This window comes from Hyperoodon ampullatus, assembly GCF_949752795.1.
Source record: "Hyperoodon ampullatus genome assembly, chromosome: 4".
NCBI classification, from domain to species: Eukaryota; Metazoa; Chordata; class Mammalia; order Artiodactyla; family Ziphiidae; genus Hyperoodon; species Hyperoodon ampullatus.
In genome coordinates, this window is record NC_136917.1 from 147,405,437 (window position 1) to 147,426,662 (window position 21,226).

The 21,226-nt window shown below is 45.1% G+C and overlaps 1 protein-coding gene across 1 annotated transcript in view; it reads right to left on the reverse strand.

Moving 5' to 3' along the window:
- The window catches only part of TTC23L (tetratricopeptide repeat domain 23 like), a gene marked incomplete at both ends in the record, with an annotated part of 56,624 nt that extends 36,076 nt beyond the window's left edge, over positions 1-20,548 (reverse strand). The window contains 6 exons of the mRNA XM_079701619.1: positions 1,398-1,521; positions 10,585-10,708; positions 14,781-14,964; positions 19,180-19,236; positions 20,194-20,424; positions 20,505-20,548. Coding sequence (XP_079557745.1) covers positions 1,398-1,521; positions 10,585-10,708; positions 14,781-14,964; positions 19,180-19,236; positions 20,194-20,424; positions 20,505-20,548 — 764 coding nt within the window. The remainder of the gene's footprint in view (positions 1-1,397; positions 1,522-10,584; positions 10,709-14,780; positions 14,965-19,179; positions 19,237-20,193; positions 20,425-20,504) is intronic.
- Positions 20,549-21,226: the final 678 nt, after the last annotated feature.

The window sequence follows — 21,226 nt, forward strand, 5'->3', positions numbered from 1 at the left end:
AGTCAAGGAGAATGCCAGGTACACAACCGCCACCACCCCCCACTGACCAGGGGCAGCAGTGGGTAAGCAAACAAAAGGGGCCCTTGGGAAAACGAAGCAGTATTTGAAAATGCACCCTTCCCTATGTTCTCTATATTCCATCTATATATGTTGTCAGGAAGGGAGAATTCTTCAGAAAAGGAACAGGGCCCTGGGTGTCCTGTGGTATTGCTGCAATCCAGGGCTAGGATGGGTGGTGAGCGTTTGGAGTGAACGGAAACCATAAATTACACTGGATTTCCTTAGAGGCATCTACTATGTGACAACAATTATTCATTTTTCCCAAGTGGGTTTCTGTGAATGGTAAAAGAGAGGAACTAATTCTGCTGAAAGGGACTTTCTGGGTCATTTAGAAAGTCCAAGCAAGGCAGGGTTTTGGCGAGAGGCAAATAGCAGGAAAGAAAATCCCCTTAATTCCCAAATATCCTTCTAGCCCACATTTTCAATAGCCCTCCACTAAGGGCATAAGAGAGGAAGGAAACATATCAGATTTTGCAAGCTGAGCATCAGAACCAAAAAAGTAGAGAGGGGGATGTGTAGAAAGGAGAGACTGGGGACACATGGGCTCAAAGAGGGCTTATGATTATTCACGAACGTGAAAGACCCTGAACGGTTTTCAAGTGGAGTTGGTACCAAAAGGAGCTGTCAAAATCACAAGGTTTTTGAAGAGAGGCATATATAACAGTTCCCCGCTGGAAATATGGAGAACTATTTCTTTTGTCTATTTTGCTTGGCCTCTGGTTTCATGGGTAGTGTTCTCAACGGCATTTCAGAAAAACTAAAATGATCATGTGTACATTCAATCAGAGGTTTTTGGCTGTATGTTACAATCACCTGGGGCTTTAAAAAATCTCAATGAACAGATGCACCCCAGACCTACTAAATCAAACTCTCTGGGGTGGGACCCAAATAGCGATAATTCTGAAAGCTCCCCCAGGGGATTACAATGTGCAGCCTATTCTGACAAGCAGTGCTTTAAATTACCATTCATTTTCTGCCTTCCTACATGGCCACCACTGCTGTCACCTGCGTCCTCGTTGCTAACGCTGTCTTGAGTGCCCTGTGAGGAGCAGGACAGGCTCCAAAAGCCTTCAGCTGGCCAGGGGACGTGTCCCCCGTGAGAACCCTCCCATGGCTTAACTCAGAGCTCGTATGAATAGACACAGGAGGAACATTCGTACTTTCTAGATGGACAGCAGAGGCTTGTGGAAGACCTGGATGTCAGAATGGAGCTACGAGGCCTCGGTTTCACCTCTCACCCTGTGTGAGACGACCCATGTGGCATGCGTGGCCCCTGGCCCTGATCTCCAGACCCCGCTGGGAAGGGAAGGATATCAGTTCTGTAGGAGCCAGGCCACCCCCAGAGCATGACCAGAGTTTCCAGGATTTCCTTTTTCGCCTTGTCTGAGGTCGTGTTTCCCTTCCAGGTCAGCAGTGTGTTCTTGGCAGACTCAGCATGTTTCTTGGCCTGAGCTGGGAGGCCTGGGGAAGTTTGAGGGTGGATGGCAAGATGAGAAACATTAAAAAGGTTTTTCAGGTGGCGCAGTGGTGGAGAATCTGCCTGCCAATGCAGGGGACACGGGTTCGAGCCCTGGTCTGGGAGGATCGCACATGCCATGAAGCAACTAGGCCCATGAGCCACAGCTACTGAGCCTGCGCATCTGGAGCCTGTGCTCCGCAACAAGAGAGGCCGCGATAGTGAGAGGCCCGCGCACTGCGATGAAGAGTGGCCCCCGCTTGCCACAACTGGAGAAAAGCCCTCGCACAGAAACGAAGACCCAACACAGCCAAAAATAAAATTAATTAATTAATTTAAAAGGTTTTTCAGTCAAAGACATTCCTGGGAGGGGGAAGGAGGGCAGTGTGGTGGTCGTTTGGTCTTTAGTATTGGTTCCCCAAATTGGCAGTGCATTAGAATTATCTGGAATGCTTGTAAAGAATATGGGTTCCTGGCTCCCCCCATCCTGCCCCTCACCCCAGACATATTGAGTTGGAATCTCTAGAGGAATACGGTCCAGGACTCTATATTTTGAATTAACTCCACAAATGCTTCTTATGCAGCCATCCTGGCATTCGTCTATGGACTCGGTTTGGAAATCACTGATGGAGTCAGGAGTGGAAGCTGCGTATCCCATTCCCAATCCACTGCTCATGCTATGTGACCTTTTCAATCCACAAAGCTTCTCCATCCTCCAAATGTAAAATGACAACAAAATTATAAAAGCTGCCCTTTTACCAAACACATGGAGATAGTCCAGGAATGAACTAGGTTATGCCACAGAGTGCTATGCTTCATTCGAGCTTTCTGGAAAAGGCATTCTATAAAGTCAAAGGGCTTATGAATACAATTACTTCCATCTGGGGATTTTTTTCAATCCAAGATGAAGCTGGTGATACTAATTGGTCACACACACACACACACACACACACACACAAGACCTAATTTCTAAATGCAGTGAGTCCCCTCTCTAGAGAAAGAAGACAAAGGGGATACCAAACCTCTGCTAGACAGAACATGGGGCATGTTTCCCCTCATTTTCTAACTAAAGGCTGGTATTCCTGGCACTTACTTGAACTATTAGTCCAGTTAACAGAGGGAGACTTGGGAGTATTCAGTTTACAGAACTATTTCCTCATCTTCTAGCCTAGCTCATGTCTAGTGATCCCTGATGGGAAAGGGAAACTCTGGAGAAAAGAGAAAAGCCAGCAGAGAACACATAGGGGTTCTCCTCCACCCTACTGAGGACTGCCATGGCTGCGTCAGCTCTCCTCTCGGCAGCCCCCAGGGTCTGAGAAACATATCACCCCTGCCACTGTGGGGAGGCCCACTGTGCCTCTGATGCTCCGCTCACACCTCAGCCCTCAGTTTGCTCTCTGCTTGGCCCTTGGAGCCTGCTTTCACGGTATGGGTGCAGTCAGCGGCAATAGAGATAATTTGAAAGGACTTGCATTTGATTCCTGCAGCCCTCATATGTTCCAGATGTGCAGGTCCTTAGTGAATTGCAGCAGTGGGAACAGTTTCTCTGGAAGAGCCCTAAAAGTGACCCAGAGGCCGAGAAGTCTTTGTAGAACACTCGGAGATGCCTGTTGTGTAGGTCCCAACTGAAAAGAAAACTGGACTCTGTGGTGAAAGAGAGGGCGGCATCTCAAGTTACAGATGACAGTGGTCCTCAAATTGCATGGAGCATCATAAGCACCCTGTTAAAATGCAGATTCCTGGGCCTCCAGTAGTTACGGTTCACAGGTTCTAAGGTGAGAACCAAGGATTCAGATTTATAACAACTATCTAAGGTGATACTGACGTAGGCTGTCTGAGGACCACATGTGGAGAAACAGTGAGTTAGTAAAGCCTCTATACAGGAAGTGGGACTCATCTCCTTTCTGAAGAGTAGGTAGGGTTTTGACTGATGGAGAAGAATGAGAACGGGTTTCCACTCGGAGCAAACAGCCTGAGGCCATAAAGACAGAATAAGCGTGTGTGTGTGTGTGTGTGTGTGCACACGCACGAGCACACTCGTGCACACGTGCCCTGGTGGGGTGGGGTTGGGGGATGCTGGAGTATTAGGGAAGGCTGTAAGAAGACCAGTCTGCCTGAAGGGAGGTTTAAGTTGAAAGGCACATAACGTATGAATTGGATGGAGAAAATGGAGTCTTGGGTGCCAAGTTGAGGAAGCTGGACTTGATCTGCTAGGTAATGGGGAGTCTTCATAGGTTTTTAGAAGGCAGCAGCAACAGAAAACTCTACCAGGGAATCAGACCAAGACACCAAAGTAGGAAACCGAGAGTCTTTTTATCAAATAGGTTACTTTCCACAACCATCTGGGCCCTTGGGAGTGTGTCAATAAGTAGTGCAGGAACCGCATTTAGACGCTTCCCCGGGTCCACAGGAAGGAGAAAAGCAAAACTGGATGAGCTATTGAAAACCACCCCCAAATCAGCACAACATTGCTTCTGGGCTCCTAAACAGAGAACAAATCCTAAAGCTGTTCTGAGGCTTTGCAAGGCTGCCCCCTCAGCTCCACACCCCAGCCCTAGAGGCCCAGTGCTGGCTGTGAAATCCCCAAGAGGAACCCTTTTCCTCTAAGCTCAGCAGCTAATTAATTATATAGTTCCCTGTCTCCCCTTCACCACGCCCTGCCCTGTGGTCCTTCTGATGAAAACGCTGAGCTGGTAACCAATGGGACTAAAGTAAACTGAACTAGGATCTTGATTTAAAACAGCTCATTCAACTTTAAAGTCAGCCCTAAAGAAAAAAATGACTCCTTTACTCTTCCCAGAATCCACTCTGGTCTCCAAAGTGGGGTGCGTGTACCCCTATGGGTATGCAAGATGACATAAGGGTGTGGGGAAAAAATTAAAATTTCTCTGCTTTTAAAAACAATCTTGGGCTTCCCTGGTGGCACAGTGGTTGAGAGTCCGCCTGCCGATGCAGGGGACACGGGTTCGTGCCCCGGTCTGGGAAGATCCCACATGCTGTGGAGCGGCTGGGCCCGTGAGCCATGGCTGCTTAGCCTGCGCGTCCGGAGCCTGTGCTCCGCAATGGGAGAGGCCGCAACAGTGAGAGGCCCGCGTACCGCAAAAAAAAAAAAAAAAAAAAAAAAAATCTTTTTTGTTTTCAATTTTTATGAATATAATATTACATAATATTTAATACTATTGTACATAGTTTATAATAAATACATATTTATGGAGAGTGCTTAAAACGTTTTTTGTGAAAAGAGAGCTAATTCTCAAGAGTTTAGAGACCATTGCTCTAGACAAATGTTTTCTAAAGTTTTCAAGTATGAAAAAGCTCCTTTTTCATTAAAAAAAAAATCTGTGATAATATTTTTATAGCATTTCCTACATGAGAAAGTTCAGGATGACAAAGTATGATGAGTCAGAATCTAATATTCTGAAATGAATTTGCTTTTTACTAATTGCAAGAACACCCTCTTTTATGTAAAAATAATGCTTTGCATATATGTCTGTGTAAGACTCATTCCCTCTCTCTCTGGAGGGTGCTCACAGATTGGTGACCTCGTTCCCTAACTCCAAGTCCCACCTCCCTGAATCCGATGTTTGTTCCAAGACCATGTCATTTTCCTTTACTTGCCCTCCCCAGCCAGGGACACCAGCCTTCTCCCTGCACCAACAGGGCAGCAACTATAGAAGTAAAAATCAGGGTGGCAGCAGGGCCTGCTTCTGGAGCCTGAGATTCACAGAAATCACAGGGGCATATTAATGAACTGGAAAAGCGGTCCAGAGATTGTTCACCAAATGTATCGATCATTTTGCTTTAGTTTGGGGTAAGATTCCACCACTGATTTCTGTTACTCTGACACAGGCCACAGAGAATCTTCTCGGAGCTACTCAGTCTTTGGAGGCTGCTGCTGTCACCTTTGACCATCACCTATATTTAAGAAGTTCTCGTGGTACAGTGATTAAGACAGCAGGGTCTTAGGGCCAGACTTCCAGGTACAGAAGCTGGCTTAGCCACTTACTACTTGAGTGATTACTTAATCTATCTGTACTTCAGTTTATTCACCTATAAGATGGCAATGAAAAGACCTCCCACCTTGTACGGCTGTTGCAAGGATTAATTTAATTAATTTATGAAAAAGGATTAAATAGTGCCTGGCACACAGGAATGAAATGAGCTTAAATAAATATTAGCTGTTATCATCATCCTTACTACCAGGGTCCATTCCCCTTAAGCAATTTATTATACTTGTCTTTATGTACTCTGGACATTCTTCATAAAGCTGCTTACAGAATCTCTATAAAAGGCTGCCTTCTCAAACGCACACTCACTTCAGACAGGTACCAGGCTTCCTGTAGGTCAGATCAACTGCTCTTTATTATTCCCCATTGGTCCTGTACCAGCTTTTTTACCAACTAGACAGAGAAAGTAGGGTTCATGACTTATGCTTCTTTTTCGAGGTTTCTGCAACACTTAGAGCCCCAGATACCTGGAAGGTTCCCAGTAATAACAAGCTAACAAATTAATTCCTTGCTTCATTAATAACAGGCAAAACATCAGGAAACTGCTTGCCATGTTACTGTCTTCTCCTTCCTAAACACATGGAAACAGTGGTCACAAGGTGACCAGCCACCTCCACCTGCCCTTTTCTCAACCACTGAAGCCCTAGGCTTGGGAGGGTTCTCGCCAGGTCAGCTGGTGACAGATTTCCACTTCTAGTGTCCCTTACCCTGTTTCACCAAACATCAGCCTTTTACGCTCTCCGCTTCGCAAAGGCCTCGCGTTTCTTTTTGTTTTGTTTTTAGTTTTGTTTTTTTTTGCGGTACGTGGGCCTCTCACTGTTGTGGCCTCTCCCGTTGCGGAGCACAGGCTCCGGACGCGCAGGCTCAGCGGCCATGGCTCACGGACCCAGCCGCCCCGCGGCATGTGGGATCTTCCCGGACCGGGGCACGAACCCGTGTCTCCTGCATCGTCAGGCGGACTCTCAACCACTGCGCCACCAGGGAAGCCCGGCCTCGCGTTTTTCTGTTATTGACCCCTGAAACCCGCTGCATCGGTCACTCCATTTTTTAAAACCTTCAAACTCTCTATCTGGCTCCTTCTTCACTGCCTAAAATGTTCTCCTCCTCTTATAAAATTAGCTTCAAATGACTTTTCTGCCTTCCCTAGCTACCCTCCTATTTCTCCTCACCCCTTTCACTATGCAGGGCGTAGCATACATAGCCTAGGCTACCGGCCCATGCCTTCCCCTCATCCCTGGGATCTGGCTTCTGCTCTAACCCTTCTGCAGAAATGGTTCTCGTGAGGCCCCCAAGGGCCTCGTACTGAGTAAGCGCAGTCGCAGTTTCTTGTATCCCCGTCTCATGGCAGCATCAGACACCTTAGCTGCGCGGCTTCTCCTCTTGGCTCCCAAGGCACTGCTCTAACTCAGTTCTCCTTGACAAACCTTCTCTGACTCTTTGCTCACTCTCCCAGGGCCCTCTGTTCCCTTCCATTAACATGTCCAATCTCCAAGGGTCTGTCTTTCCATTTCTTCCTTTTCTTCTCTCTCCTCTCAGAAGTTTTATCAACTCCTATAACTTCAACCTTGGCCTTCATGCTTATAATTTTCCATTTCCCCTCCCTAGTTCTCGTCTCAAATATTCTTCCATGCTTATGATTCCCCTCTCTCCTCCCCAATTCTGGTCCCAACTCTCCAGCACCTAGTAAAAATATACCTGTGGATTTCTCCATTGTAATTCAAAATCAATATATCAAAACCCAGACCCACCATTCCTCTCCCACTTCGCTTCCTTTCCTGACCGGCTTATCTCTGACGATGGCACCTTGAGGGGCCTGAAACTTCATGGTCATCTTGGGGCCTCACTTTTCCTCAACCCCAAATCCAATGTCATGTCCTGACAATTCTTCCTTCACAGCCTTTTTTTAACTATCATTTTTGAATAGGTAATCCATTCCCATGGTTCAAAAGTTAAAATTATATGAAAAGGTAAATGTTGAGAGGTCTCACTTCAAATTCTATCCCCTTTCACAAGCAGCCTCTAGCTAACTTTTGTTTCTTTCCTGTGTTTCCTTCAGTGTTTCTTGATGTGAATATAAGCACATATTCTCATTTCTCTCCCCTCCTTCTTACCTGAAAAGAGGTATGTTACAAACACGGCCCTGCATTGTGCATTCTCTGTTGCCTAAAGATGTATCCAGGAGATCTTTCCCTAGTGGTAGATAAGCTTCCTCATGCCCTTTCTAAGGCTGTATATACCACATAGTGTGTATTAGTCCTTCAGTGATAAGAATACTTGGTTGTTTCCAATCTTCTACTATCATAAACAATGCTGCCAACAATAATATCATCCATTTAAGTGTGTATTCAGGAAAGAGTCCCAAAAGTGGGATTTCTGGCTTAAAAGGTAAAGGTATCGTCCTTCATGGACTCTTAAATCCTTACCTTCTCACTCGTGCCCCCTGTCACCAGCCTGGTTTTACACCTAGATGTAAACAGCTAGATGAGATAGCTTCCATTCTAGCTATCATTGCTAGACTGACCTTTCCAAAAGCACACTTTGATTTACTCATCCCCCTGCTGGAAAATCTCTCATAGTCCTCCTTGTCTACCAAATAAGTGACTAATTCCTCAGCCTGCCCAAAGTGCCCTCCCTTCCAGGTTCATCTGAGTGGTCCTCACCGTATCGAGCCAGCGCTGCTGATTACTTTCTAAACACACGCTGCGCTTTCCCACCTCCGTGCGTCTGCCAGGCCTTGTTCTTCACCAGAAATGCCCACCCCTTCTTCTGCCTAACCAACCCTACTCATTTTTTTTAAGTTATTATTTTTCTAAATTTATTTTATTTATTTTATTTTTGGCTGCATTGGGTGTTTGTTGCTGCACGCGGGCTTTCTCTAGTTGTGGCGAGTGGGGGTCACTCTTCCTTGTGGTGCGCAGGCTTCTCATTGCAGCGGCTTCTCTTGTTGCGGAGCACGGGCTCTAGGTGCACGGGCTTCAGTAGTTGCGGCACGCGGGCTCAGTAGTTGTGGCTCGCGGCTCTAGAGCACAGGCTCAGTAGTCACAGAGTACTGGCCCAGCCGCTCCGTGGCATGTGGGATCTGCCCGGACCAGGGATCGAACCCGTGTCCCCTGCATTGGCAGGCGGATTCTTAACCACTGCGCCACCAGGGAAGCCCCCTACTCATTTTTAAAGGGCCTTCTTGAATGGCACCTCTTCCTGAATCTATCACTTACTACCTTCAGTCAGAAATGATTTCACCCAGCGCCCCCAAAGCCCTGTATTTAAACCAGTCACATGGCCTTCTGGTGCCTTCTCTCGTAGTTGTCCGTGGGTAGCTCACCTTCCACACGAGGTTGTAAGTTCTCTGAAGGCAACGACTGTGCCTTCTGTCCCTTATAGTTCCCAGGGCCCTCGTCAAAGAATTTCACATATACAAGTGTCTCGTTACATACTTACTGGAAGACCATTTACCGAGAGAAATCAGCCTTCTGGCTTGACGCCCTTCCCCCAGTGCTGGAAAAGGCTCCCAGGGAAATGAGGCAGGCAGGTCTGCTGGCCATAAAGCATGCACATGTGCAGCGAGGCGTGAGCACACACAGACGCATACGTCCCGCCTACACGGGAGCCTGGCTCATAAATTCTGTCCATTTTACAGCAGTTGCAGGATTAATGACAACAAAACTAAGTGGAATTCAGCAAGCACTTCATCCCTCTTGAAGGTCTGTGATTTTTCAAAGCTTTCGTTGTTTTATTTGAAGGACCACAGACTTCAAAAAGAGTTAAAGTGAAGAAACTGGGAAGGCTATACCTGAAATAAGAGACCCTAGGCTATTCTCAAGGTACGGTCATAATCAAAACCTATTCTACAAAAACTCTAGGCTAGGCCTCAGAAAGTCTGGGTTCAAGACTGAGTGCTGCTATATTATGTGGGCACTTCAGCTAATCAGGAAGTTGTTTTTCCCATCTAGAAAAAACAAACACACAAAAAGACCTTCTTTTACAGGAAAACTTTTTCCCCTCCAACCTACTAAATGTGGTTCTCCATTCATGTGGCAGGAAGAGCTGTGAATTAGGGAAAAGAGAGTGGTGCTCCCACCATCTTTCATAATATAACCTGTTGACCTGTCCTGAGTTAGTTTGGAATCTAACTGGAAAAGCAAAACTCAAAGTCTACTGTGGCTATTCATAGAAAGGGTTGATTTCAGAAGATGAAGGCCAACCTCCTTCCACAGACCTACCATAGTAATCTCTCTAAAGAAAGGGAGGCCGTGTCTGCCTGCCCTCGGTTCAGACAAACATCCCCCTCAAACGCTTCTGGTACTTTCCTCTCAGGTTCAAGCTGCCATCACCTCAAGTCAGAATTTCAAAAATAGTTACCTAAGTTGTCTCCCTGAATCTGGGCTCTCCCAGGGCCCAAGGAGTATACTTGCAAGTGTCAGTGACTTGCCAACTGACAAATCCATGGGTCTGTCTTCAGCCTTCACCTCATTTGACCTCTCTCTGCCATCTGACCCTGCTGAAACCACACTGCACTTCCTTTTTTTTTTTTTTTTTTTTTGTGGTACGTGGGCTTCTCACTGTTGTGGCCTCTCCCGTTGCAGAGCACAGGCTCCGGACGCGCAGGCTCAGCGGCCATGGCGCACAGACCCAGCCGCTCTGCGGCACGTGGGATCTTCCCGGACCGGGGCACGAACCCGTGTCCCCTGCATCGGCAGGCGGACTCTCAACCACTGCGCCACCAGGGAAGCCCTGCACTTCCTTTTGAAACCCCTTCTCCGCCCTTGGCTTCCATGACTTGGCCCCTCCTGATTCTATTTCCTTGCTGGCTCCGCTTCCGCTACCCAATCCTAATGCTCTTGTCCTCCAGGCTTCTGTCCTCTGCTTTCCTTCCCTCATTATTACCTTTACCTCTACGATCCCTGTCACACTGCCCGCCCCATCCATGGACTTCCCCTCTTCTTGACAAGGTGTGAGTTTGGGACAGGATGGACCCTCCCCTGGGCAACCCCACCCCGACTGTGGTTCTGTGTGGGCTCAGTGTGGCTGGCCCCCCCAGACCCAGCCGGGGAAATCGAGTACCTCTCAGTGTCAGGTAGCCATAAGCCAGGGTGGCCAAAGCCTGTGCACATTTCCAGGGTTCTTCCCCAAAAATAACCTGAGAAAGGATGACACAGCGAATCAGCTCCTTATTTGCTTGGGTATTCTGCAGAGAGCAAACAAGTCATTACACTTTTTGGAAAGGAGGAAAATCTCCAGCCTGTATCTTATCACTGGATTGCAGGACTGCATCCACTGTCAACTTTTTCTCTCCTCCCCCCTTCCCATCCCACAGCCAATCCATCAAGTCCTCTTGGCTCCACCCTATTCCTAAGTCCTAAAGCTACGCACTTCTCATTTCTGCCATGTGTACCTAGTCCAAGCCACCCTCATCTTTGGCCTGGGTGACCACAGCCCCTCCTAATTGCCTCCACTCTTGCCCCCCATAGTCTACTTTCTACATCATAGCCAGAGTGACTTCTTTTAACCTCTTATTGTGAAAAACTTTAACAGTATACAAAAAGAGCATGGAGAATGAGTCAGCTTCATTGCTCACAGCCAATCTGGTTTCATACCTATGCTCCTCAAGCATCCACCCTCTCCCTCTACGATTTTGAAGCAAATCAAAGATATTAAATCATTTCATATTTCATAAGTATCTCCAAAAGATACAGACTTAGAAATATAACCACAAAATCATTATCTCACCAAAATATTAATAATGATTCCTTACTATCAAATACCTAGTCTCATAAACCTAACAATTACCTCATAAAGCTAACATTTCTTTTACAGTTTAATTGTCCATACACTGAGATCAGTCTCCTGAGTCTCTTTTCATCAATGGGTTCCACCTCCATTTCTAATTCTTTTCATTGCAAATTATTTATCGAAGAAACTGAGTTATTTGGTTTATAGTGTTTCCCAAAAATGGAAATTTGGTTGAATCTTTATGGTATCACTCAACATGTCCTTCCAGTCTCCATTCTGCCTTTATATTGGTGGTTGATTTAGAAGTTTGGTTACCTTTAGCTTTTTTTTTTTTTAAGCAAAACTACTTCATATGTTCTACCATCAGAAGACACCTAACCTTGGGTTGTCTCTTTCTGATAAAAGCACAACTACATGAATTAATCTATAAAAGATTATAAAATGCTGATATCCTATCATTCCCTCTTCATATGTTAGGTGGAATAACTTTATAAAAAGAAATCTCCTCTCATCTCCTTCTTAGTTACCCAATAGTACAGTTCATATCAGAAGGACAGGATACATGATTTAATCATTCTCTTTATTTATCAGCTTTCCAAATAATGAGTTCATTCACTAGCATCCTCCAATGGTGACCAAATAGCTAGTTATTTATCATTCTTCTTACTATTATTATTATAATAAACATATCTGGATTTTTAAACAAATCTGATGTTCCTGAACATAGCAAACTAATTTCTAACTTGGGGCTTGTACACCTGTTGTTCCCCCAGCTTGGGACACTCTCACACATCGTTACCCTCTTCTGTCATTTTCATTGCATTCACCTCAGAGAGGCCTTCCTTGGCCACCTTATTTAAAACAGACTCTCACCCCATCACTTACTATCCCATTACCTATTTGATTTTCTTCTTCATGGCACTTACCTCTCTCTGATATTGCAGTAACTATTATTTTGTTTGTCTATGATCTGTCTCCCCAAATAGAAAATAAGTTTCTCAAGAACAGCTTATTCCTGGGGCTTCCCTGGTAGCGCAGTGGTTAAGAATCTGCACACCAATGCAGGGGACACAGGTTCGAGCCCTGGTCTGGGAAGATCCCACATGCTGCGGAGCAACTAAGCCTGTGCGCCACAGCTACTGAGCCTGCACTCTAGAGCCTGTGTGCCACAACTACTGAGCCCGCGTGCCACAATTACTGAAGCCCACGTGCCTAGAACCCGTACTCCACAACAAGAGAAGCCACCGCAATGAGAAGCCTGCACACCGCAACAAAGAGTAGCCCCCGCTCACCACAGCAATGAAGACCCAACACAGCCAAAAATAAATAAATAAATTTATAAATTTAATAAATAAATAAAAGAACAGTTTATTTCTCATGTTCAGTGCTGTATGCTCCATGCAGAGAGGAGGCACTCATTCAGTATTTGCTGAATAAATCATCTCTTGATTGGCAAAGATAAGGATGAGGCGGGGAGAGAGCCCCTGGCCCTGTAGAATTGATAGGCAGAGCTCTCTAAGAAATCAGAGAATTGCACCTTCAGGTCATAGATGTCAGTAACTTTACAAACACAGTCATCAACTGGCTGCACTAATTGACCAAGTCAGGCATTTATTTCCTGGTGAGGTGAAAACGGCACTTCAAGGACTCAAAAGCCTGGAGTTTCAACCCTCTGTTTACTGATTGTGATGTTTGGGGCAAGATTACCCTGAGTCTCAGCTTCCTTTTCTATTTGGAAATCTATACCGTCTACAACATGGAGTTACTGTAGGGAAAGTGAGTCAACATCAAAGTGATGCAAATCTGTTACGTGTTATCTGAATGTAACCATTTACAGAGTAACACACAGACAGAGTGGTCCAAGGACGGCTCCCTTCTGATCCCCATGATCCCCGAACCCCCACCCCATCTCCTTCCTAACCTGATGCTTCACTCCTCCCAGCTCAAACACACAGATGCAAACAGTGTTAGAGGGACATTTCCCCTCGTGTTTTAGAAACATCCATTCAGTCAGAATTTTTGAGAGTTCTGCACGGGCTGAACGCACAGTAAATACTAAGTTCTATTCTGAGGGAGAAGCATAACATCCTGAAACATCACTGGAATGAGAGTCCAAAGCCTTGGGTTCTGTCCTGGCTCTGGACATTCCGTATTCATTCATCCCCACACTTCCCGCCCTGGGAAACTGAGACAACCAGTGTGGGCTCTAGAAGTCAATCCAGGGCTGCTGCTCCTGCCACCAATATTCCTGTCCTTCAGGGCTGTGAGCACTGAGCTGGGCTAGATATAACTCCTAAATCTAAATCTTTGTCATTATCCAAACTGGTCAAGGAGCTTTCAAGCCTTTTTTTTTTTTTTAATATTTATTTATTTGGTTGTGCTGGATCTTAGTTGCGGCAGGCGGGTTCCTTAGTTGTGGCTTGTGAACTCTTAGTTGCAGCACGCATGTGGGATCTAGTTCCCAGACCAGGGATCAAACCCGGACCCCCTGCATTGGGAGTCTTAACCACTGCACCACCAGGGAAGTCCCGAGGAGCTGTCAAGTCTTAAAAGCCCACACTTGCATTCCATGGCAGTTGGTACTTGTCTTTCTAGAAATGATCATTCTAGCTTGGGTTCATGAAATACTACTGGATCCAGGTCAGGATGATGGTCCTTTGCAAGTTTCTGGGTAATTTACAGAGGTAACTTTATATTATAAATACATCCATCTAGGGAAGTATCAGCTTCTATCATCTCGCTTTGAAGTGCCTCTCAGTCTTTCCTAAGCCATCTGCAGAGTTTTTTTTTCACACATGGACGTTAAGATCATTTTTTCCTTTAGCCAGGAATGGCCAGGAAGTCAGTAAGTCAGCACATGAACTCCTTTGTTGATAAATAATGCTCTGGGAGCTGGCCCGTGCCTGTGTGTTAATCGTGAGGGTCACTGACATGCTATCTCGGGTTCCCACATTTTGCACACTCTTGCTAAATGCTTGCTCTGAGTTCCTAGTTCCCAAGTCCTTGCTTTGCTCTTGAAAATGGATACCTACACTCTCTGGCCCCTGCTGCTACCGCCCACTTCCGGTCCTTTGGTTTGCTTATGATTACACTGTAACCACAGGCATCTTACCGTATCCTTGCCAGGCCTGAGCCTAGACTCTGCCTGGCTACCCTTGTTCTCAGCCTCCTGCCTCACTATCCTGGCCTTCTTGTTACCCAAAAGATATTATTCTGAAACCTTTCAGGAGAAACCAAAAGACGATTTTTTAATTAACGTAATCAAACAGCAACAGGAAGAAGCAAACATTAATTTTTAGTTTAAAGCTAGGAGCACAAACACTCCAAGGGGGCATGCACAGTGACCCATGTGTGGAGCCCGAAGGCGGGCTGGCTACCAACTACGCTCTGCTTTCTTTTCTTCCACTTATAAAGAAATATAACACCTTCCTCTTCTTCATGTCCTTCGATCTGCAATTAAGGAGGAACTTCTCTAGTCATGGACGTATTTTTAAATGGAGAACCCAGTGAGTTTTTTGTTTTATTATCATTTTTCCCTTAATCAGCTGAGCTACTTTCTTCTGGGATTGGGCCAGTTTCTCTTTGGGAAGAGACATACGGTCTATGGCCTTCTCCTCCTTGGCTTTAGCATCTTGTTCACTCTCTCCAGACCCACTAGTGGGATACAACTCACCTGTTCGCTGATGGTCTGCGATCTTGGTTTGCTGTGACCTTTGGGTACCAGAGAGCAACACGGAGTCAGGTTTAACCCTGCATATCTCAAACAAGGCAGCACTGAAGGACAGAGCCCTCCCAACTGGGGGCTAGGGATATGATCTCTAAAATAAACCTGTGAATAAAGCTAGGTGGTGAACTCACGTCACCTGCAAAGCCAAGAATTAGAACGGCAATGTAGTGGTTCCAATCAAACAGATTTAGTGAACCTCCCACCTATGGCAGAGTCGCAGCCCTGCTGCTTACCAACCATATGACCTTAAGTAAGTTACTGGTTTGCTTCACTGTAGAATGAAGTCAATATGAATACCCACCTGATGAGGTTATGGGATTAAATCAGATAATACTCATAAATCACTTAGCATAGCCTGCTATTTAATAAGTGCGCTTTTAACATTAGCTATTCTTATTTTATGAGCTCCATGACTTGAGGATGTTGAATTGGAAGATCTCCAAGATCCTTGATGTTCTAAAATTCTGATCCAAACCAGGGGGGAAAATGGACATAATGAAATAAGGTAAAGGGAACATTTTGAGGTCAGAACTTCACGTGTCCTCTTTCATATTTCTTAAAAGCTTCAACATAACTAGTAACTAAAGAGGATGTGGTCCCACCAAGGAGAGGGGAAGGAACCCACACTGGGTCAAGTGAAGATTCAGAAGAGAAATGGCCTTCTCAATTATGTTAGAAAAAACAAAACAAAAACACAAACGTGTTTGAGAAAGAGCTGAGTGGGTTGAAAATCTCCCTCTTCCCCAGCACCCCCTGCCCACCCCCTTACACACACAGACACACACACACACACACACACACACACACCATGCAGATCTCAGACTATGATGCTGAACATAATTATGAATGGGTAATTGGTATGATAAAGATAAAAGCCCAGAGTTAATCTTATATAACAAAAAAGATAACCATATCCTAACTCTACCAGAGACATCATAAAGTGATCCAGAAGAAATAGAATTCTAAGATATTAAGAGCAACAAAAGAAATTTTAATATTAATAAGTTCCTCCAAAGGAATCACCTTTGTATTCACGATAGCTTTTAAAAGTTCAACCATTGTATAGTTTTTAAAATAAAATTTATCTTCCTTTTCTACTGATTAGATAAGTAATGAATGTTCATTGTAAGAAAAAAAGAGGAAAATTTAGAAGGAAAATAAATGTCAAGCGTAACCTTTTACACCAGGTTCAAATAAATGACATCCTAATATCCATCCAGAGTCCTGTTCTAAATAACCTATATTTATTTAGGCATGTGGGCAAACCAGGTTATGTGGACAGGACAGCAACATTTCTTTCTTTTTTTTTTTTTTTACAACTTTATTGGAGTATAATTGATTCACATGGTGTGTTAGTTTCTGCTTTATAACAAAGTGAATCAGTTATACATACACATCTGTTCCCATATCCCTTCCCTCTTGCGTCTCCTTCCCTCCCACCCTCCCTATCCCACCCCTCCAGGCGGTCACAAAGCACCGAGATCTGATCTCCCTGTGCTATGCGGCTGCTTCTCACTAGCTATCTACCTTACGTTTGGTAGTGTATATACGTCCATGCCTCTCTCTCGCTTTGACACAGCTTACCCTTCCCCCTCCCCATATCCTCAAGTCCATTCTCAAGTAGGTCTGAAGGATAGCAACATTTCTTCAGGCCCAGGCCCAGGGCCCAGCAGGACTGCCTTCTGCCCACAAACAGAAGTGTGTTTTCAGAAGACATGCAAATTCAATGGAAAAGCCAGGGAAGGCTGGCGGCACTGTAATCAGAAGACAGGTGCTAAACTTGCCTGTTTTCTGCCTAGTGAATTCCGTACTCCTCCTCCAACTCGAATGTCACCTCTGCTGGAAGTCTAGCACTGGAGTAGCAGTAGAAACACCCTCTACAGGGCTTGCAAAAGTCTTCTCGAACTTCTACTATAGTGCAAATCACGCAACAGTCTCAGTTTCAAAATCTGTTTTTGTTTCGGAGTCTTCTTTGCTTCCTAGCCAGTTAACTCCACCAGGGCTAGGGCTGAGTCTCATTTGTTTCTAAGAAACCCTGATACCTGGCTCACAGTAAAAACAAATAATGGTTGGTTAAATAATGAAGAAATGAATGGAAAAAGAAAGTGTAAAATCTTTAGGATACCTGAAAAAGACTGAAGGTGAAGGAAATCTGTGACAAGAGATCATAACTCAAGAAAACTCACAGAAAGAAAGCTTAGTCACTCAATAGAAGGCTTTGCTTAGGCCACATATTTCACCCACGTGAAGCAGAAGTTCAATCTTTTGGGGTCACCAAAGGGATTACTAATTTTGGATATTAAAAATTATAAGCCCCAGGGGCTTCCCTGGTGGCGCAGTGGTTAAGAATCTGCCTGCCAATGCAGGGGATAAGGGTTCAAGCCCTGGTCCGGGAAGATCCCACATGCAGCGGAGCAACTAAGCTCGTGTGCCACAACTACTGAGCCTGCGCTCTAGAGCCCACGAGCCACAATTACTGAGACCGTGTGCCACAATTTCTGAAGCCCACGTGCCTAGAGCCCGTGCTCCACAACAAGAGAAGCCACTGCAGCGAGAAGCCAGCGCATCTCAACGAAGAGTAGCCCCCGCTCGCCGCGACTAGAGAAAGCCCGTGCGACACAATGAAGACCCAATGCAGCCAAAAATAAATAAGCAAACAAATAAATTTAAATAAACAATTAAAAAAAATTATAAGCCCTAAATATTTAAATTTCAGCCTTGAATGAAATTAAGCTGAGACCAAAGGGAGCAAGCTTCAACAGCAGGGCCTCAAAGGAAGTAGAAACATTGAGGTCTTGACAAATGACTTGAGACTGCCAAGCCCTGAACTAGCTTTGAACATTTTGCTATGAAAGGTAAGAAACATGCCTGGAGAATATTGACCAGTTAGATATCTGGAAGGATAGTCAGAATAAAAAAATTAGGCCAGTTAAATGAAAGATCTGCTGGGTTTCTAACTTATTCTACATGTTGCCATCATAAATGTGAATTCTGACTAGTAAAATTAAATATGAATTATCTGATTCTTTCCAAGATACTCTACTGTAAACTCTACATTTTTAACTTCAATTTTATATTTGTATAACCCTTAAGATATTCTATGAGATGGTACAGAATTACACTAATACGTTAACTACTAGTCTCATGTGGCTATTAAGCACGTGAAATGTGTCTGGTCTGAATTGAGATCTGCTGCAGGTGTAAAACACACACCGAAATTCAAAGACTTAATTGAAGAAAAAATATTTCATGAATTACGTTATGTAATATTTTAGATATATTGAGATAAATAAATATGGTGTTAAAACTAAATTTACCTGTTTATTTTTATTTTTTAATATGGTTACTTAAAAATTTAATATTACATTTGTGGCTTGCATTATATTTCTACTTGATAGCATTGGTATAGAGCAATGGGTCTCAACCAAGGGTGATATTGCTCCTAGGGGACATTTGGCAATGTCTGGAGATATCTTGGCTTGTCACAACTGGGACAGTGCTACTGACATCTCATAGGTAGAGACCAGGGATGCTACAATGCACAGGACAACCCTCACAACAAAGAATTATCGGATTCAAAATGTCAATAGTGTCGAGGTTGAGAAACCCTGGTATACAGTAGTGGTTAAAGAATGGACTCTGGAGTCAGACTGCCCAGTTTGAATAGCATTTACTAGCTGTGTGACTTCGAGCAAATTGCCTAACCTCTCTTTAATTCATATTCCTTATCTAAAAAATGGGGTAATTACAGTACCTCCCTCACAGGGTTTTGGGGGAATTAGTTGCGTTAATATGCATAAGTACTTAGAACAGTGCCCGGCACATAGTATTTGCTCAATAAGTATTAGCTGTTATGATGTGAAATTTTTAAATTACTTATTGTCTCTTTATTTCATGAAACAATTTCAATTTCTCATTAATTTTTCTATATTTAATTCTCCATGACTTTACCAATCTTGCTGTAAGTAACCTATCTTTATTTAAAAAAATTGAAATTTCCCTTAAGTTAGGAAAAAACATTTGTTTTCCATCTTGCATAGGTTGCACAAGTACAAATGGACATTAGAGCAGAACCATTATTAGCATACAACACAGAAGCTCAATTTTCTCTACTATATAATATGCATGCAAAGTTCACCAAGGTTTGCCTTAAGTGGAGTTCCCAATGTTTCAGGCCACTGAGTGAGTGTGATACTTACAGATGGAAGCAGAAGTCCCAGTCGGTGTCATTGCTGACAGTCGGGATGCGGATGGGGCTGGCTCACATCTTCTTCCTACCAAGAATCACATGTGAGGTCAGCTTTGAAAGAAAACGCTTAGAAGTCTGTTCTGTTTTCCCTTTGTTGGATGCTATTAGCATTAAAATGAAACTGCCCGAATATATAACCCATCTTAAATCCACAAATAGACCATACACACACTCATGTATGGAGACCGTGGAAAGCAGAAATTAAAGACATTTGCCAAATTAAATCCCTGAATTAAATTTCCTTCCTCTAATTTTTACTTCACATTACCTCCAAAATCCCCTACCTTTTTTACCCCTTAAGCCAACACAGTAACAGCTCCTGAATCAACAAAACTATGATCTTCTACTCAAGTCAGATACTGTTTTTGCAGGTAACCAGCTCTCACTACTGACAGTGTATTTGTTGGTTAATTCTTCTCCGTGTACCTTGGGCCATCTCACTACTTGATAGGTGATTCTAGTTAAGGAGCTAAAACACATGCGTCTATTTTGGTTGCTGTCATTAGCTGATGGGGGAAATGACTGAAACTCATGGCAAAAAATCTGATTTGTAATTATTTGCTAAATTGAACCCTCATGGCTATCCCTGTCGCTTAAATCAAATCGAACTCGAATGCAGTTATTTATTGAACATTGGTACCCAGCAAGGCCCTCCTCATTTCACCCTGCAGAAGGTCACTCATTCCCACCTGAGCCCTGAGTAGTGGCTCTCTGACTGAGACTCCACAACATTCACAATCCAAAGACCAGAAGGGAAGATTCACTAATTTGTCTTTCTCATCTCTACTTTCAGAACTGTGGCCAGGGCTAGGGGTTCTGACGTCTCAACCTCCTAAATTCTGCTCCTATGCGGTTTCACATGGCCCTGAATTGTAACACCACTATCTCTCCCCTCTCTCAAGTGCAAATCGCTTCCTTGTTTTCTGCCATTGTCTCGCCTTAGCTTTGTAAACATTAACACCACATTCCGAGCAACGTCCGAGCTTCCCCTGGCTTCTTTCCTGGGGGCGGTGCCCCGGCCGCAGAGGCTCCAGCCCGAAAAGCGGGCGAGGGCGGCCGAGAGGCAAGCGTGACGCGGCGTACCTGGCCGAGGGCAGAGGAGCCACGGCCCAGAACTACGCTTCCCGGCTCCCTCAGCCTGGCGGCTTCAGTGTACCGGCCTCTTCGGACCTCGTTCAAGGCGCCGCTAGGTTGCCTTGCGGAAGAGAGAAGCTCACCTAGCTCTACCTTTCCCGCCCGCCGCCGGAGTTCTGACTACTGAGACAATGGGGTTACCATGGAAACTGAACGTTGCGGGCGGCGCCCGCGCCTGTAGCCATGGCGACGAGGGGCACTTCCGGCCCAGCGGAATCCCAGGCCACCCGCGCAAAACATAGCTGCCACCGCACCCTTGCCTTAACGGTCCCCGCGGGCGAGACTCGGGCGACCTTAGCTTCGTCCCCACACTTCCCTCTGCTGCGGCTGAACGGTCCACTACTGTTTTTCTTAAAGGGACTTTACCTCTCGGGGATAACGACGCCGGAAGAGGAGGTAAATCCCACCGAAGGATGGAAAGGGGCGTCCGGCTCCACGACCTTACCAATTTAAAGCTGCGACGACGTACCGGGCTGTATTCGGCGACACGCTTCGCCCCCCGCGTGCCCCTCCGCGCTCCCTGCACCCTCACAGTTGCCCAGGTGTTCGGGTCCTCCGGGCCTGCGAGGAAAGGCTCAGATAGAACTATTGACAGTGCTGGCACCGTCTGTGTTACCTCTCCCGGTAAGATTAGAGCTACGCATGAGTAAGGGAGCGGAGTGCAGGAAGTGAGTAGCTTAAGATATGGACCACTAGTTCTGCTAATGATTAGCAGTTCAGAGAATATTTTCGAGGGTAGAGGGCACATTTGGCAAACACCACATAGCCCTGAGTTATGCACCATGTATCCTTATCCTACCCATCTTCAGTGGCCTGAAATACCCACAGTGGTAACAGTAACTCAGATCTGACAGGTACAGGGG